At 41.7% G+C, this 18,132-nt stretch overlaps 1 protein-coding gene across 1 annotated transcript in view; it reads left to right on the top strand.

Moving 5' to 3' along the window:
* Nucleotides 1-2,514: 2,514 nt before the first annotated feature.
* The window catches only part of SMG1 (SMG1 nonsense mediated mRNA decay associated PI3K related kinase), a 64,977-nt gene continuing 49,359 nt past the window's right edge, over nt 2,515-18,132 (top strand). Inside the window, exons 1-3 of the mRNA XM_027743935.2 lie at nt 2,515-2,782; nt 11,736-11,899; nt 15,677-15,832. Of these exons, the coding sequence (XP_027599736.1) occupies nt 2,694-2,782; nt 11,736-11,899; nt 15,677-15,832 (409 nt within the window). The 5' untranslated portion in view covers nt 2,515-2,693. The remainder of the gene's footprint in view (nt 2,783-11,735; nt 11,900-15,676; nt 15,833-18,132) is intronic.

Below are 18,132 nucleotides of genomic sequence, written 5' to 3'. Positions count from 1 at the left end.
CGGCACAAATCCCTGTGAGTGTCATCGACTCTTTCTGAAATTTAGGGCAGGTCTTTTAAGTCCATATATTTCTATTTTGAGAGGGTCCAGATTTAAACACTTTATTTAATTTTTAGCAAGACTCAAGAATGTACAGCTCCAACTGATGTCTGTGCTGGCCACTCAGTATCGAAAAATGAAGTCCCAAATTTGAGGACTGAAAATTAGAAGGCAGATCCGAAAATCCAGGCCTCAGATTCCCTGGGCTTCTTAATTTCTAGCGTGATATCTGAATGCCCTTATCCATCTTCGGCTGATTGAAATCTTCCACTGAGAAAATACTATAGGAATAATTATTGCTCTATCTCACAAATCTTGATAAGCTTTTAAACTATTATCTATAATATCATTAAAATTTCACAATATAATCATCCTTGCAGAAACAAATCTAGTATATCTTTTATTTTGGCAGCTATATAAGATTTTACAGATTTAAGGCAGTGCACAACAGCCGTTTAGAAAGCTGGACATCACTGATCCATTTTACAAATGGAGACAACTGCACTCAGAAGAGGGATCTGCATTAGACCACACAGACTGCAGCAAATTCACCACTAGAATACAGGATTTCTGATACAAAATTTGCTCTACTGAACACCAAATCAGTGGCTCCTAAACTCTTGCTATAAGCAGGCAGTTGTTGGTTAGAGTAGCTAACTTGCTTTCTTGCCTCCCCTTGCCAAATTAATTTGAAATGTAGTTAAAAATACATTGCTAGTATTACCTTGTCCCTCAAGTGATTCACATTGTTACCGCTGGGATACTATTCAGTCATGAAACAAAAAGAATCACCTGGTGCATCACTAGGGCAGAGGATCTGCTCGGCTTAGTTGGAAAGGGTCAGCAAATTTGTGACGGGTGTTGTTGCTCTGCTTACAAAAAAAAAATTTGTGGCATATTGTGTAATTCTGGATGTCCATCTCAATTATAAAGGACGGAAAGAAAAGATCTGACATAGCTTACAGAATTGACTGGTTTTGCAAAATTAATTCACTCAAGATACACAAACGCATATCAGTTGAAATGCAGTCTCATGGGCACGGGGTCATTGCACCAAAATGTCACTATGTCGTGATGAAGCCTCGTGGGTTTGTTTTTTTTCCCTGAAATTGATTTTGAAATCTCCACGTTTTGCACACGTTGCTTACGGACTGTAAGCCAACAAGACAGTGTCAGCAGGATGATGACTGCCCAGCAGAGTCCAAGGGAGGCGGCAGTATGCCATCTGTCCTAGTGAAGTCTCCAACAGAACCGTAGTGTATTAAGCACAGGAGAATTTCAAAAGTCTCCTCAGGTCTTGCAGTGATCTCAAACCTCAGATATTGTAATTAAAAAAAGAGTTTGATCTACTCAGGTCTCTCTGCTGAATATCTGACTCAACTATTATAATTTTTCATAAATAAGGGAATATTCTGCAGTCAGGAACTGATTTATCAAATCAGCTAATGTCAGCTTCCAGGGCTTGCAGGAAAGAGGTCTGTGAGGAAGAAGATACTTTAGGGGTTCGCTTAGTGTTTAGTGTGGGACCAATGCTGAACATCAGACCTCTTCCTGGCAGTCACGCACGGGCGATGTGGTTTCCTAATGGGGAAAAACATGGGGATGAATGTCCCATTCAGGGGGATACAGCTCCCTGTGGACTCCACCGAGGCTTGGGGCAGCACAGAGGGAACGGGGGAGATGTCCGCATCCTCTCCACAATGGGAGAGGGCAGCAGGCAAAGGTCCTCCCTCCAGACCCGCTCAGGGCCTGGGAGCCCCAGCTCCTCTCAGGGCTCGAGGACCCCAGGGCTCCCCTCACACCCTGGGGACCTGGGCCCTCAGCACCCGGGGGGCCCAGGATCCCCTCAGGACCCGGGGTCTGGGATACTCTGGGTTCCCTTACATCTGAGGGACTGGGAGCCCCCGCCTCCCACCATGCCCTGGGGACCCCAGGCTTCTCGGGGCCCGGGACACCCATATCCTCAGGATACGAGGACATGCTTAAGATGTGCCAAGGGCGGTTTAGGTTGGACATTAGGAGGAATTTCTTCACAGAACGGGTGATTAGACATTGGAATGGGCTGCCCAGGGAGGTGGTGGAATCACTGCCCCTGAAGGTGTTAGAGGAAAAACTGGACGGGCACTCAGTGCTACGGTCTGGTTGACATGGACATGGTGATGTTCGGTCCCAAGTTGGACTCGACGGCCTCAGGGGTCTTTTCCAACCTCATTTATTCTGTGCTTGCTTTCCCCCTTCACGCTGCCCTCACACCCCGTAGCCGAAGGACTGCCACCGGAGGGCCGGGGGCCGCGACCCCTCTCACCCTCCCCGGGGAGGTGCCGGCGCCGGGGACCCCCCCGGGCGGGGATCCCGCGCCGGGCCCAGCGGGGGCGGAGCCGCGGCCCCGCGGCCCGTGCCCGCCCTCCCGGCGTGCCCCGCGGAGGGGCGGCTCATGTCCGCCATCCCGGCGTGCCGCGCGCCCGGGCAGCAGCCGGAGCAGCCGCGGCGGCCGCGTCCCCTCCCTGCGCTGTGAGACAGCAGCACCGCCCGCCGAGCGCCGCCGAGGAGCCGCCGCCCGCGCCTCTCTCCCCGCGTCCGCCCCGCTCCCTGCCGCTCCTCCCGCCCCTGCCCCGCGCCGCTGCCCGGCCGGCCATGCCGTCTCGGGCAAGGTAATGAGCCGCAGAGCCCCGGGGTCTCGGCTGAGCGGCACCGGCAGCAGGCAGCACTACCACCCGCGGGGCTGGAATGACTGGCAACCCAGGTGGGCAGGGCCGGGGGCGCGGGGCTCGGGGCTGGGGGAGCGGGGCGGAGCGGGCGGCTCGGCCGGGCCCCGGCGCCGGGCCTGGGGGAGCGGGGCGGCGGCGGAGCCACTTCCTGGCGGCCGGGCCTAGCGCGGGCGGGCGGGACGGGGCAGGGACGGGGCTGTCAGCGCCCGGCGCGGGGGCAGCGCGCCCGCCTCCCCCCGGGGCCCCCCGGCTCCCGCGGCCTGCGGCGTGTCCGTGTCCGTGCCCGGCGGTGGCTGCGGGCAGCGCTACCCCCCCTGCGGCCGCGGGGCGAGGCCGGGGGCTGCGGTGCGGGGAGCGGGGGTGAGCTCGGGGCCGCTGCTTTCAGCCTGTTTTTTTTCAGCTGGCAGACAACCAGGGGAGAGCTGATGCTGCGGGAGTACTCGTAATATTTCGAGGGTTAACAATATAGTGCGGGTTTATTTTATTTATTTATTTATTTATTTATTTATTTTATCTTGGGGGGGGCAGTCGATCTGTATAAGCTCTCACCCCAGCCTACTTACAATGTGTTTTGTAAGGCTTTAGGTGTGTTTATACCTGGCAGTTTTTAGTAAGTAAAATTCGAAGTCTATTGGCTTCTTTAGGTATGTATAGAGAGTGTATTTCAAATCTTGTTTTCTTCTAATGTGTCTGATGCCAGTGTGTTTGCTCTACTGCTCAGCCTTGCTATTTGAAGAGTCAAAGTTGTTATGTAGAAATTGTAAGTAAATTTGGTGTTTCTTAATTTATTTTTTAGTGTGTTTTAATGAGGCTTTTGTAGTGGTTTTGGAAGTTTAACACAACATGGGGTCTTACTTATAAACTTTCCAGCAGAGAACAGAGTGGCACGTGCTTGGCAATGTATTGACAGATGATAGTCCCAGTCTCATGCAGTTGGGCTGGGAAAATTGAGTGGATGGGGAGGTAGATCTTAAGAAACGCAGATGTAACTGCAGCATTTACTGTGAAAGAAGCTTTCCTTTTGCTTGAAGAGTGCTAGAGGCTGTTAAATTCTTAATGGTGTATGGGGCATGGTTATTTAAATTCTAATTTCCTCTGTAACTGAACTACTTGGTCAAATAACTTACTCTTTTTTCCTTACTTAAAAACTTATGAACCTGGTTAGTGATATTTTCTTAAAACATCTAGATTTTCTGTGGGAGAATTAAGAAGTCTGGTCTCTCACATATTCCTTAACTACTACTTCAGGTATCTGGGCTGCAGTCTGGAGTTCTGGGCCATAACTCGTGACCTTCCTACCTGGAAGAAGTTGGATGTAACTTTGCAGTGGGTGGCTTCTATAAATGCATTCTGGTTGGATATATCAATTTGTCATGAGTTCTACCTTTTAGTCTAAAACATACATCTTACCGGGGTTAGGAAGCTGATTTCACCCAATACAGTATTGCCTGCTGTAGGTTCAGTGGTGTTAGGGGTGAAACTGAGAGTGTAGGTGCAGAAATGCTTTTTTTCTGGCGATAAGGGTGGTTTAAGAAGTTAGACTGTTACCCCTGTGTCTGGCTCTGGTCCTTTCCCTGTGCTGTGGTCTGGTGCCACCTTAGCTCTCAAGTACGGCTGCTGTAAACTGAGCTGCTAAAATAATTATCCACAAAGCCACAGCAGAAACAAAACTCTGAAAGCACTAGAGAAAGTGTGGTGGCCTAAGGGAGCCTCACAGCATGGACAGGGCCTCGTTCTGTTTCCATCACACTGTGTGACCAAGAGCTCCTGCTAGGAAATAGCTGACACCTCCACACTGGTCCTGTCACTTTTCAGAATTTAACTTTATCCTTTCCTTTAATTATTACCATTTTTTTTATTCTTCCGAGGGAGCCCAGGAGTCAGAAATGTTCACACAGTCCCAAACACAGCATGTTTTCCTCTGTGCGTTACGCTCCAGTTTTTTACATCTCAAAAAGATGGCTTTGGTGATGGGGAACTTCTTGTGATTTTACACTACAGACTTAAAGGGCAATGCAGAGATTAAATCAGTCTTTGTTGATTTGATGTTAACTAATTTTTAAAAGTTACTCATATGCACGGTTGAAAGGAAATCTGTTACCTAAAACTGACAATGTGAGTTTCTTTGATCATTTGGAATATGCTCTTGAACAAACCCCACTAGACAAATATACAAATATTCTTTCCTTCCCCTTTCCCTTCTGGTGACTCTTAGTTTCATTTACTTCAGGTGATGTTGCTGGTAAATCCTTTCTTGCAGGGCGTAGAAGAGGGGAGGGACATGGCCAAAGTAATGAAAGCTGTAGTAATTGTGATTGTTTCAAGTTCCTAAAGGCAAAAGAAGGAACTGCTGATGCATGGGTGTTGTGTCAGATGGATTGTGTTTTCAAATGCACATTTCTGTATGTACTAGATTGATTTTCATTACTAGGTCCAGATTCCTCTCAGTTTTTAGTGATGCTAATCACCATTGGGGCTTGGGGTGAAAATGGTGTGAAACTGAAAGTTTGAGTGTAAATCCTTCTTTAAGGGGCAGTAGTTTTTAATTAAAATTTGATTTTTTTTTTTTAATTTGTGCCTCTGTGTCAGATGCATGTGGACTGGTTTTCCAACTCTGTATTGGTAGAGCTCTGTATTACAGAGGAAGAAGTTGTCCTGAGATATAGGGGCATATTAGTTTGTGCACTGCTGTGTACCAGGCTCTATATTAATAGCAACACAAAAACTTTGTATATAAATGTTGGATGTATGTGACAGAGAACGGTGAAGTTTTTTTTGAGAAGGCTTGATAAGATCTTGTTCCCCTTTTTCCTAATCTTTACAACTGTCTAGACCTTTACTTCTTTCTTTTCTTTTTTTTTATTTTTGTTTAGCAGATCTCACTGCATTTTGCCTGTTGCAACTTCTGGGGCAAAAAATAAAATCATGTCAGTGTGCAGGCCTCGTGTGTGAGCAGAGTTAATTTGTTAGAGTACTAGAGGCTAATTATGTACTGAAACAAGCAGTACAGCCCTTTGATAGGAAATGCAGGAGTGTGAGTGCAGGGTAGCAGGTTAGCAAGTGCACTATGACATGCTTAGGTGAAAGTGAGAGAAGGAATATAAGATTTTAATGAACAGGACTTCTCTGTCTCTCCCATCATAAATGCACTTAGCAGGGGAGTATGTGGAAAAGTGTAAAACACGAACTTTCACATCTCAGCAAAGTTCCAGAAGTGTCCCGTTAGGTTCAATACTGCATTTCATTCTGGAAAATGCCATGTGTCCTCATGCAGTGTGAGTCAGTGGTATGAGTTACTGATCTCTGTTGGCATGGTGCTTGCCACACCAAGTTTCTACCTGGGCCCAGTGGGTCTGGACATGAGACAAGACACTAAAATATGGGTCTCCTTCCAGGTAGCTTATAGCCTAAGCAGGAGAGCATATTGGCTGGAGCTTTGTGACTGAGGACGAGTACCCTGTCTTTAAAGACAGATTGGGAGGTATTGGCAGAGAGCAAAGAAACTCATCAGAGCAAATGGCCAAGGAAAGTGATGTTTGGAGCAGTGCTTCTTATGTGGCTGTGAAGGGCAGAGGCATGTCTTTTACAAAAAGCAAGCACTCACTGTGGATGTTGTCTGATCATAGTGCTGGATCCGTGGAGTGAATGACGAGCAGGTGATAGTGAGTGCTGTGTATGAGGGAAGTGGAGACAGAGACTCTCTTTCTTCTGTGTTTGCATGTACAGCAAGGTACACAGAAAATGTTTGTTAGAAATAGGCTGAAACCTTAGTTTGCACAGGTGAGAGACTTGAAAGTTGGCAACCCAGAGGTGTTTGAGGATGTTGCTGAAATTACCTGAGAATGGGTGTGTAGAGTCATGTAGGTCGAAAGTTGATAAGGCTTCTGTCTCTTCAGGGGTAATTGAGAGAGAGGAGAGAGCAAAGACTGAGAGATGCAGGTATGTACACAGGGGGAGAGAGAGAGAGAGAGAGAAACAGTCAGTGATGTTGAAGGCAGCTTAGAGAACAAGATGCCAGTGGAAACACTGGGAAGAGATTCAGTGGACTGCCTGTGGGAGATGCTGAGCAGGAATGGGTTCATTCACAGCCATAATTCTCTATCTCCTTTCACATCTGAGTGAATATGCTGATAAGGTTGGGAAGGTGTGAGATCGAAGATCTTTTTTTGGTTTTTTGGTAAAATGGAGGACCTGAAATTTGTAGTGTGGAAACCTTTGTTTTTAATGTGAAAACAGAGGAGAGTGAGATGTGAGAAAGGTGAAAGAAGATGAAAGTGTGTTGGTGGAAAGTAGAATAAATTTGGAGTGCAGATAGTTTTCCATACAGGAATAGCCATACTAGATCAGACCAATGATTTAGCTATCGTAATATCCTGTACCCAAAAATGGCTATCAGAAGATACCTGTGGAAAAAGAAGAGGATGTGCCTATGATACCTTTCCCTGACGTTTCCTTCTAATGTCCATCACAGGACAGAATGAAACTGGTGAGCTACTGTGTAAGGATGGAGTGATGCAGAATCAAGAGGTGATTCGAAACGCTCCTGTGATTGCAGGTAGATGTCCAGCAGTGGAGATTGCAGAATTGCAGTAGGAGGATAGTTAATTAGTTGTTATTTCACTGGTAGAAAACACGGCCACTCTCTTGACACAGGGATAGAAACAAAAGTAGGCTTTGGAGTGGGCTCAGCCAGGTTCAAGCTTGGCAAGGTGGACCAAATCATGAGAAAAGACCATGGCAAAAGGAGGCTGTCATGGCTCTGTCTGCCAGTGGAAGAACAATTGGAAACTTGGTGGGAAGCTGTTAATTTGAGTGGATACAGTGACTCTTAAATTTTAAATATTTTGTTGATAATTTAAGTAATGAAGAATTTATCTCTGCTATGGCAAATAAAACTGGCAAACAGAGCAAATAAACAACTAAAATTGACCAACTTGAGCAATAATAGAGCTCACACAGTAGAGTTGTCTCAGAATAAAGCCTTCATGTGGGTCCTGTACTTGGAAATAAAATCAAATAGAATAATTAAGTGATTTTCGTCTCAAAATAATATCCATATGGCAGGGTTGTTCTGAAAAAGCTACAGAAAAACAGTATACACCAGATTGTTTGTAACAAGCTTCTTGGACAAAAATTCTTAAGGCTTCCATATAACTAAAGAAACACGATTTATTTTTGATTGACCTATATTTTTAAAATCTTTTTTCTGGATAAAGTTTTTTTTTTTTTAAACCAGTTGTTTTCATCCATGCTCTCTTCAGTCAAACAAATTGGCAAGTCAAATCATACCTTTGATGGAATGAGATCTAGATAGATTTTTGAAAAGCCTATGTTTCCTTTTGTTTGCCAATGGAAGAAAGTTAAGCAGCCCTTTTGGAGAGTGAGGGGAGACACAGTAGTGGCCATTTCTGCTTATTTGGGTGGATGAACTATTTTCTTTTTCTGATGGATAGAGGCAGGTTTAAAATCACCCTGCAGAAAACCGAATGCAATCTCTTTTGTATAAGTGATATTGATAAAACAGTGTATGCAGCCAGTTGGTGCTGGTGGTGATGGGTTAATCTTCCACCCAGAACCAGGCACAGATGAAAACTGTCATGTGAGCTCTTGAAGTGCTTTGCTTAGTCTCCAGCAGTGAGCTTTTCAGGTGGAAATAAAACAGCACATAAAGTGCCAAATAAGCTTTGGAAGCTACAATATAAGGTAGTCATAGTCGTGTTCATCCTTGCAATTTCTCATTCTGACTTTGTGTAATATCACATATATATTTTTATTTTTCCTTGTCTGTTGCTAACATTGCACATTGTGATTCCGTTTGTCACAGACCTCACAAACATTATATACTATGTCAATATATGTAACATAAATTTGTTGTTACAGAGACGTTGTTTGAAAGATGATGCTGAGCTTTAGGTCTGTCACGTAACCTACCATCTGCATGGCACAATACAGTTAAAGTGGAAATACTGCCATGTGAGCAGGGGCAGTGCCCTCCTGAAATACAGGCATGAGCTGAGGTAGCCAGGAGTACAGTTCTTCCCATCACCTGGTGGAATGGATGCAGTGCACCCTAAAGGGCTGGAGGGAGGCAGAAGAAGTGATTGTAAGGCTTTGTCAAGAACTTGTCCATAGAGTGCCTGCCTTTGAGTTCTAAGTGGTTGTCTGTCAAAATCATAACTACATTCCTGACATGAAAAACAGTGTCTTTCAGAAATGGATTTGGAAATTCAGTGTCTCTTCCTGTGCACGTGGTGAGGATGCACAGCAGTGCCCCGTGCCACCCAGGTGACGGAGCATAGGTACAGGTAACAGGAGCTGGGGCTGCAGCCACAGGTCTTGATGAGCCCATGCCACAAGTTCCCAGAGTGCTGGTGCAGGAGCCTACAGTACAGATCCTGAATGTGCTTCCCACCTGAGAAACAGTGTGTGTCACTGGGCAGCTGGAAATGCACAGGCCCATCAGATGGTGGGCTCTGCTTCTGGTGTGAATCTCATTGCAACCTCCTTCGTGTTCAAAATCCTCCTTCCAAGGAATAAGGACTGCAGCAGTTGGTGGGGTCACAGAACCTCATTCTCTGGAAATGGCATCTTTCTACAAAGTATTTTTTTTCTGCCTCATAAAGGAAGGATAGAAACTGCTGGCTACCTAAGCTACACATTTATTGTACTGGGAACTATTGTCTCTTAAGCTGATACATAGGGGAACAAGTTCATATTTTTTAATAAAATTGGACTCACCTTTTGGTTGGTGATAAAGTGTGAGAAGGTTAGCTTGCAAATAGCTGTTCCCAAAGCCAGAATGAAGTGAGTGTGTGGGTTTTCCCAGGGAAACAATGGGCTTACGTATTTTACCACAGTGGAAGATTATACAGAGCGTTCAAAGGCTGTACTGTGGGAAGTGGGGTTAGCTGAGAACATGGGTAGTCCTCCAGTTGGTTGGGAAGTGTAGAGCAGTGTTAAAAATTGTATGTTAAATCATCTTGCCTTCAGATGTAGGAATTTCAGGCTTAATGGTTGACAATTGGAGATGATTCAGTTTTACAGCACATTGCCTTAAAAAAGCAATGCCCTTTGGGAAGGTAAACTTAAGAACCCATCAGTACTTAAATTTATCAACTAAAAATTTGTCAGCCCGTTTCATTGAAAGGCTAAAGTAATTGCTTAAAGTGAGCTGGGAGTTGCTGAGGTTTTAGGGAAGAGGGGAGGTCTCTGTAACTGTGTGTAAAATCTGCACATGGTGTAGCCACATTTGAAGTTCATACCATTGAAGGTACAGTGCTGAGCTTTGTTGTTTGACATAACTTAGGTTAATGATGAAGGTCCAATTGTATAAGGATTTTTACAATCCTAGTTGACTGTCATGAACAAAGACTTTCAGTAAGGCTTTGCCTCTTGAGTAGCATAGCCTATTTTATAAATAGTCCAAGCAAGTGCTCGACAAAGCAGTAGATGTGATGGCACAGTGAATACTGAATGAGGAAAAGTGTCTTACTGTCTATATCTAAAAATGAATTTGCTTATAGTGCAAAAGGGAATAATATCTGCCAATCAAACCTAGTGTCAACTTGCACTGTGAGAATAGGGCAAAAGCACAATTTTCTTCTTGTTCCAGATTGATAATAAAATGTCTGAACATTCTCCAGAGAACAAAATGTGTGTCTATGTCTTTAATTCCAGTTGGTTTTGAAAATATCAGCCCTGATGGTCTGGGTCTTCAGTTGTACTGAGGCTGAGCCTTATTTGACAGTAGCAAGCCTTCAGGACAGCTTAAGTAACAACTGCTTTTCAAAAAGTTTACCAGTGTTTTTCCCTTTTGGTCTTGAGATGTATTTGACTTCTTTTCCCTGAATTTATTTACCAGTTTTAATCACAGTTTCTCTTGAAGAGTCAAAATGAAATACTTTTTCTCAGGAACATGTGGTGTTCATCCTTACACAAACTGTAGTTAATTTACAGAAGTGACCTGTCCTGCCTTTTTTAAAAATAATCAAATGAACCGTCCAAAGCTTAAAGTCAAAATATTAGATCTTTAGAGTTTGGTTGGGGAAAACTCGCTGTAAATAATCTGTTCAACTCAAATATACTTCAGTTGAAGAAAATTCTGCTGATTTTTCTTTTGGATGGGTGTTATTTGTTCTAATGTCAAACCCCCAGCATTGCTTGTAAGAATGCATTTAAAATAGTTGGTTGAGTTTAGATTCTGAAGTCTCATGCACACAAGTTTATTTCATTAAAGTTCCCGTATTTTTGAAAATTAAACCACTTAGTATGTCCAGTGAGAGAGTTGGTTTCATAATTTAATCTTTTTCCTTCAAAATTTATTCTGGGCTATAAATCAGTTTTCTGATATGAGAGTGGTTTAAACTTAATGTGGATTTTAACTCACCTTTTATCTGCAAACATTTACTCTAAAGGATAACAGCTTTTAATTTACCTTTTTTCTCCAGTAAAGCCTCTTTCCTTGTTTTGCAGTTTTTATTTTGTAAAAACCCAATATGTGATTTCTGTGTTGATTATCAGTTACGTGCTAGCAACTCTTCCATCTAATAAGAGGGTTTGTGTTGCTCAGTAAGGCCCATGGCATATTATGTAAACGTTCATGTGTGGATTAGTGATGACTTTCACAGATGGTAGGCACTCTGTCATCTAGTTGTGGTACATACCTGTACCTAGTTGTATTTTATTTGTCACCTCTGGGAAGTGATTTTTCCTTATATAGGCATCCAGCTGAAAAGAGACTTGAGAATGTCCTGAGAAAAGGCACTGGTGCACTAGAATGCATTTCCTTTGCATGTTGTTGTGATAATTAGTGAATTCTCATCCCGGTGTGAATTTAAGGTCACATTTTAAGAAGCAGGTTAGATGTACAACTTCTTTACATAGGAAAATACGTTTGGGATTGTCATTTAAATATGTTATATTTGTAAGTGAATGTGAATCCCACTCCTGTTATACCCCTACATAAAAAAAATATTTTTCTCTTTGTAGAACTGACAGTGCATCAGCTGACCAGGACAATTTAAAATACTCTTCATCCAGAGATCGGGGCAGTTCTGCCTCCTATGGATTACAACCCTCAAATTCAGCTGTGGTGTCTCGGCAAAGACACGATGATATCAGAGTCCACACTGACATACAGAATGAAGAAAAAGGTATACAGTTGCTGTTTCATGTATGAATTGTGAGGGGACATTCAGGGAAAGGCAGTAAACTAGAAATGGTGGAGAATTTTTTGGTTTGGTGTTTGTTTTTTTTTTTCCCCTCCAAAAAAGGCAGTGAAGTGATTTGACTCATTGTCACAGTATCACTGTTTTGAGAGATTTTTCAGGGATAGAAGAAATGTTGTGGTTGATATGAATGCTGACAAAAATATGCAGTTGCATTAGGAGAGGAATGCAAGAGAAGACTTGATGTGTTAAGAGAGTAAGCACTTTTTTCTGAAGAATAGTATTCTGGATATATTTGGTCTACAGGCTGATTTCTTCCTGAATACTCTCTAGTGCTTCTGGTATTGGATTAAACAGGCTACTAGTCTGATATATTGCCTATTGCAGCTTTACTGCACCAAACTAGAATCTTTGTTTGGTAATCAGATCTATATTTTATCGTTAATGGCAGTTTCTACTTCCATGTGCCTCGGTCTGACTTCATATAAATCACGTGATGTGTGATTCACACACTTTTACTGGGTGTTTTTTATTATTTTTAGGATGGAAATACTATCTCTAAAAAATAATTAAACATTCAGAATCATATATGAAAAAGAAATCTATATTCTGATTTTTTTCTTTTTAATTGCCAAATACAGGTATCAAATAGGATTTCTTACTTGCAGAATCACTTCTTAGACTATATAAATCTTCAGGCAGGCCAGACTCAAAAAAATCTCCCAGGATTAGTAGTGTGGGAGTTTTTGTTCAGGAACCTACAAAGTATTGGTACTCCTCTTACTTCTCTGCCCTGTAACTGTCTGTAAATAATTGCTGTATCTTAGGGGAAGTTACAGCTGGGTGCAAATTTATTTTTTTACAAGTAATAGGTACTGTTAGTAGGTGGCAGAAGGATGTTTATCTGCATAGCTTGAGAACCTTAAGGTTGTTTAACTTTAATAGGGAAAGTGCTTAGGGAGTATTTTCAGTGTGTAAGCTAATGTGGAATGTTATACTGTGTTTAACACTAACATAGTAGGTTATTCTTATAAATTGAAGTGTGCTAGCATTTAAAGAACGTACTGGCAGTGTACTGAACTAGTAAGTTTTGGACAAATTCAGAAAGGTAGTTTGTGAAGTTGCTGGGAAAGTGCCATTTGAAAAGAAAAATGCACCGACCTCTCCCTCCGGTGCTCTGTCTTGCAGGGCATGTCTCTGCTAGCTCAGCACTTTGGGCTATTTTGTTCAGGTGTGACTTGAAAAGAGATGATTAGGATATTCTTTACTATAAAACCAAATTCCAAGTATGTCTAGTTCATTTTTATTTTTGTAGAAATTTGTTAGCTTACAGATGCAGAGTAGTTTCTTTGTTAATAAGATTTTTCAATTCATCTGTTGGTGTCTGCTGCCATGGAATTTTCTTCTGAGATTTTCTGTCCTGGATTTCACACTCCCCGCTACCCACCTTACCCCAGCTTCTGGTGTTGATGACAAAAGTTAATTCCAAATTGATAGTTTCTGTGAGCTTTTCAGGTTTGAAAACCTCTAAGGATGGGAGGTTGTTCAGCCTCACTTAAGAGCCTGTTTAGTGCTTTACCACTCAATTTTTTTCTGATATTTCCCTTTCTGCAACTTACGACTGTTGACTCCTGTCCTTTTGCTCTGCATCTGTAAGATTAGTCTGGCTGTTGGTTTTTTCTTTGTTATAAATAACCCTTGACATTAACTTTTCTCCTTTACCTTATAAAACAAGACAGGGGAGTTGGAAGATGTGAGTTTTTAAACTAAATAGAATGCTCTTGGGTGTTTACTTACAGATGAGATGTTCTCCCTTGCTGCAACACTTTCTTCCCTTTTGATTTGTAACTATGATGTCCTCTAGTCCTTACTGCTAAAAAGAGTTCTTATGTCTTGGTATCTGCATATTTATGCTCAAATTAATAGCGGGGACGTAATTGATTGTATTCTTATTTGGCCTGAGATTTAACATATAAATATAGAATTAGTATATATTAGGATTTTTAAAAGCATTTCAGACCAGAAGGTAAGGGAAGAGTTAGAATATAGTATTCACAGCCTTATTGGCAAAAAACCTGATTGTCCTGCTGTTTTTTAAATAAATAAATGGTGATTGAGAGCAATATTATTACTAAAGATGTACCATTTACATGTTAAGTGGGAGAATGTAGGTTTGTGTTTAATTCAGCTAAGGTGATGTCAAATGTGCTGTGGCAAATACTGCATGCCTCTGCAGGCAGCCAGAAAAGCTTGGATGTTTTATGTGCTAGAGGAAAAATGTGAAATAACTTTTAAGAACTCCAGTAGTAGATGGTAGTTTCTCTATTTTTGATAGTTGATGTTTGTGGCCTGAATGCATGATCATCTGACATCTTTTCTTTGTTGATTTGAGTTTTAGTGATACACTTCTGTTTAGTGTTGAATGTGTTAATTGCTGTTAGAAGTAATTTCCTTCATAGAACAGTATTGGTTTATTCTGACAACATAACGTTAAGGGGGCACACCTGGTAGTTTGTTTAAAAACTGAGTTGTAAAATTTAATGTAAATCCAAATATACACAAACTATCTTTCCCATAATTGTAATAGATTAATTACAAGTGAGACTTTGCACAGAATTTTCTGTAATAGTAGGGTAGTCCTGTCTGTATAGAAATGCACAAACGTCTACCAGTAGTTAACATCTGCTTTTTATCAAAAACTTTGCCTTCAAGAGATGTTCTTCACAACTGCTGAGGTCCAGATTCACTTGATCTTTGAACTTATTTTTTATCCAACCTTTAGTCTCAGTGGGCTGCCTCTTTTTATGGGGAGCCACCTCTCCTTTTCCCCAGACTTTCTTTTATACATTGAAGCAGGTGGACTTGAGGAAATACCTTTTCTGAAAGAAATCTTGCATATCTTTTGTTGTTCTGGGTTTAATATTATTAGTTCATTCTTCCCTGTCTCAGGCAGGGACAAGGCACTTTAGAAAGCTGCCTTGGAAATGAGCTCTAATACACTGAGTGAAGTATTGGGAGACTCAGGGGACAATTTCACTTCAGCCTGCCCCTCAAAGTGGTGTGGTAGACTGGAAGAATTTTCAGTCTCAGTAGTTGAGTATGTATATTCTTGTAAGGGGTAAGAGTAATTGAATTATTCAAAATGGCATTTTTATTTTAATTTTATGTTGTTACCAAAGATGTATCTCAAGTGGGAGAATGTAGGATTGACTTTAATTAAGGATAATGGCAGTATTAGTGTGTGAGAATATTGACCTTTGTATGTTGAGAGAGTTGTTCAATCTGTACATGCAAATAATATTTGGCTTTTCAAAAGCTTTCTCATTTTTTGGACCATTTTACTGAGCCTGTGTGGTGGGTTTATAGCAAAAACAGAATGGAGATTTGATGTGCATAATGAAGGAGCAAGTAAGTGAATGTATCTAGCCACATGTACTAGGAGTTTGACATGAAACTCTTTGTAAAATACAAGGTCAAAGTAATAATAAGAAAACATTAAATACAACAAAATTGGTGTTAAAGTTCATTGCAGTAGAGGTTTTCTCATGGGCTTCAAAAAAGACCGAGAATCTAAATATGTGACCTGGAAACTTATAGGATATAACAAAACACTGGTGCACGTGAAAGTGAAAAGGGAGCCTAAGGAAGGTGGTAGAGGATAGGGCTGCTAATTTGTGTATGAATCGAATAGCTCATAACTCACCACCCTACTAAATATATGGTCTGAGAGCCTGTTTTAATGTCAGGTTGGTTTCTCCACAGGTGGCTACAGTGTCAATGGAGGATCTGGGGAAAATACTTATGGTCGGAAGTCGTTGGGGCAAGAGCTGAGAGTTAACAATGTGACCAATCCTGATTTTACCAGTGTTCCGCATGGGAATCGTGCTTTAGCCACAAAAGACATGAGGAAATCACAGGGTAAGGATATCACATATTTTCAGGAAGAGAGTCTCTCTTTTGGCAACATTTCTTGTATTCAGAATCTGAAAAGAAATTCACTGTGATCAGCCACTCTATATGATTTTTTTTTTTAATTTATGATTAGATGATGTTGATGGAAACTGTCTTCTGGTATTTACTGTTCCCTGCATTGAGGCTTCTTCCATAGGTTGGGCAGATCCCTGGACTATATGGCTTAGGCTCTCAATCTTTCAATTTCCTTTAAATGGCTTTTGAACCCTTATTTAGGTCAGCAAATTTGGCAGAGAGATCAAGAACTCTTAAGAAGGAGAATTTGCTCTTGGATTTGTTCAAAATTGGTGCCTGAGTAAAAAGTTGTTAATCAGTGAGTCCCTAGTGTGGGAAGAGCAGCACTGGTGAGCTCAGCCGTTACCTGTTGTCACTGGCCTGCAGGTCAGCGAGTCATCACATCACAGTAGCAGCTGATTACTCAGGCCATGGGTACTCCTGAGCCTGCCACAGCTCCTGCTGCCTCTCGCTCAGCCCAGGGTTGGAGGCGGGATGAACTGCAGGCATCAAAGGAATGTGGGCAAGGTCTTGGGAGATGCAGCGAGAACAAATTTGGAGTTGCAAGAGGGTGCAAGAATGCTGGGCTTGTGTTTGTGAGGAAGAAGGCTTGACTCTTCCCACTATCTGAGGTTTGAGTCATAATTAAAAAAAAAAAAAAAAAGAAGTTGTTCCAAGGACTTCTGAATGAAAATAGAAACTTAGTTATGAGTAAGCACTGTCACTGCATCACTTAGTATAAGTAGTAGTTAGGCCACTACTAAAAGCTGTAACTGCTTTATACCAGGCACATTATAAACATATATACTGTTTCTTCTCAGGGATTTGTATTTCAGAAGAAAAAAAGACAATAGTGTTCAGTGGGCTTTGCAGGTGGAAGAACGGAGGAGCAAGTGGTGATATGACTGTTTCAAAAACCTGATCTTTGGAATGGGTTAAACTCAGACTTTATGATCCCATTCTGATGTCTTGATATAAAAATTACTTAGTCTTTTTAGTGTCTTTTTATGTCTATGTAGAGGAAATAGAGAACTCTTTAAATAATACTTTTGGTGGTGGGCTCATGCATGAATTTTCTGCTAGTACTAAATAATAGTAAATTCAGACTTTTCTCCTAGGTACGTGAGCACCTCTTTAATCCTTAAAAGGTTAAAATAGATAATTTTGGATGACTGGAGTTACTACCTGGGTTTTGTAAATTCTCTGTCCTCTAGATGTCAGATTTCAAGAGTTTCTCCTTTTGAACTTGTCTGTCTTTATGATTATTGTAGGTTTCAGCAAGTCACTTTGATTTTTCATAGCTTGTTTAAAATACAGTGGGATTATTTTTTAAATTCTTTGATATTTTCTTGTTTGTTAGCCTGTGGCTGAGACCTTGCTGATTTTTCACAAAGAGTATAAAACACAGGCATTTGTTTAGTGCTTTGGTTAGTGTAGCTTCAGTCATGTTCTTGGTTAGTGTTTTGGGGTTTTTTTTAAGATTATTATTGTGACTTAACAAATAGCTGATACTTATTCTCTTGGGGAGTAATGCCAATGTTCACTAGGTATTAACTGAATAAAACCAAAACTGCTTTTGTAGAAAGTTTTGAACAGTGTGTCTTCTTCTAGTGGAAGTTAAATGTGTGTCTCATACCAGTAATCTTGGTGGTGGTAGTTTCATTTATACAGTTCTGGTTTTCTGGGCAGGCAGTAGTCTTCCTGGTAGTCCTTTTCTTTCTTCTTTAGGGCTGTTCAAATTTTTGGGGTGGATAACTGCACTAGGTCCATCCTTCTGAAGTTTGGCTGTGTATTGACCATTGGCAGGCAAGCCTTGGACTGCAGCTGCTGGCTCAGCTCTGGGCAGAATACAAGGAGATGTTCCAATGCAAATGACCATCTAGCTGGGATTGTAGTTATTGCTCGGGCACCAGCACTCAGGAAGACCTCAGATACAGCTTCAGAAGGTGTCTTTGTTGATCATGATTCCTTGTATGTTTCTCACCAGAAATGCAGCTTTTTGTCACTACTGAAACCTGTGGTTTCTAGATAAAGCAAGGGAAAAGAACCTTGAATTCTTTCTAAATGGCTGTGTATGCTTTAGTCTTCTGTGAAATCACTAACTTCTCAAAAGAAGTGCTCTTCGTGCCTGTCAGATAACATCTCTACATGTCTTGTGTAGTTGTGTTAGCTAGGAACAAAATGTAGATTTGATCCTTCAGACCCTTACTGCTATTTTAATGTTTGCTAAGCCTGCCTAATCCTTCAGAATG

This window comes from Pipra filicauda, unplaced genomic scaffold, assembly GCF_003945595.2.
Source record: "Pipra filicauda isolate LSUMZ 115617 unplaced genomic scaffold, ASM394559v2 scaffold127_size2900866_pilon, whole genome shotgun sequence".
Lineage (NCBI taxonomy): Eukaryota > Metazoa > Chordata > Aves > Passeriformes > Pipridae > Pipra > Pipra filicauda.
Note: the sequence above shows the minus strand (reverse complement) of the source record. Positions and strands in the feature narration are given on the sequence as shown.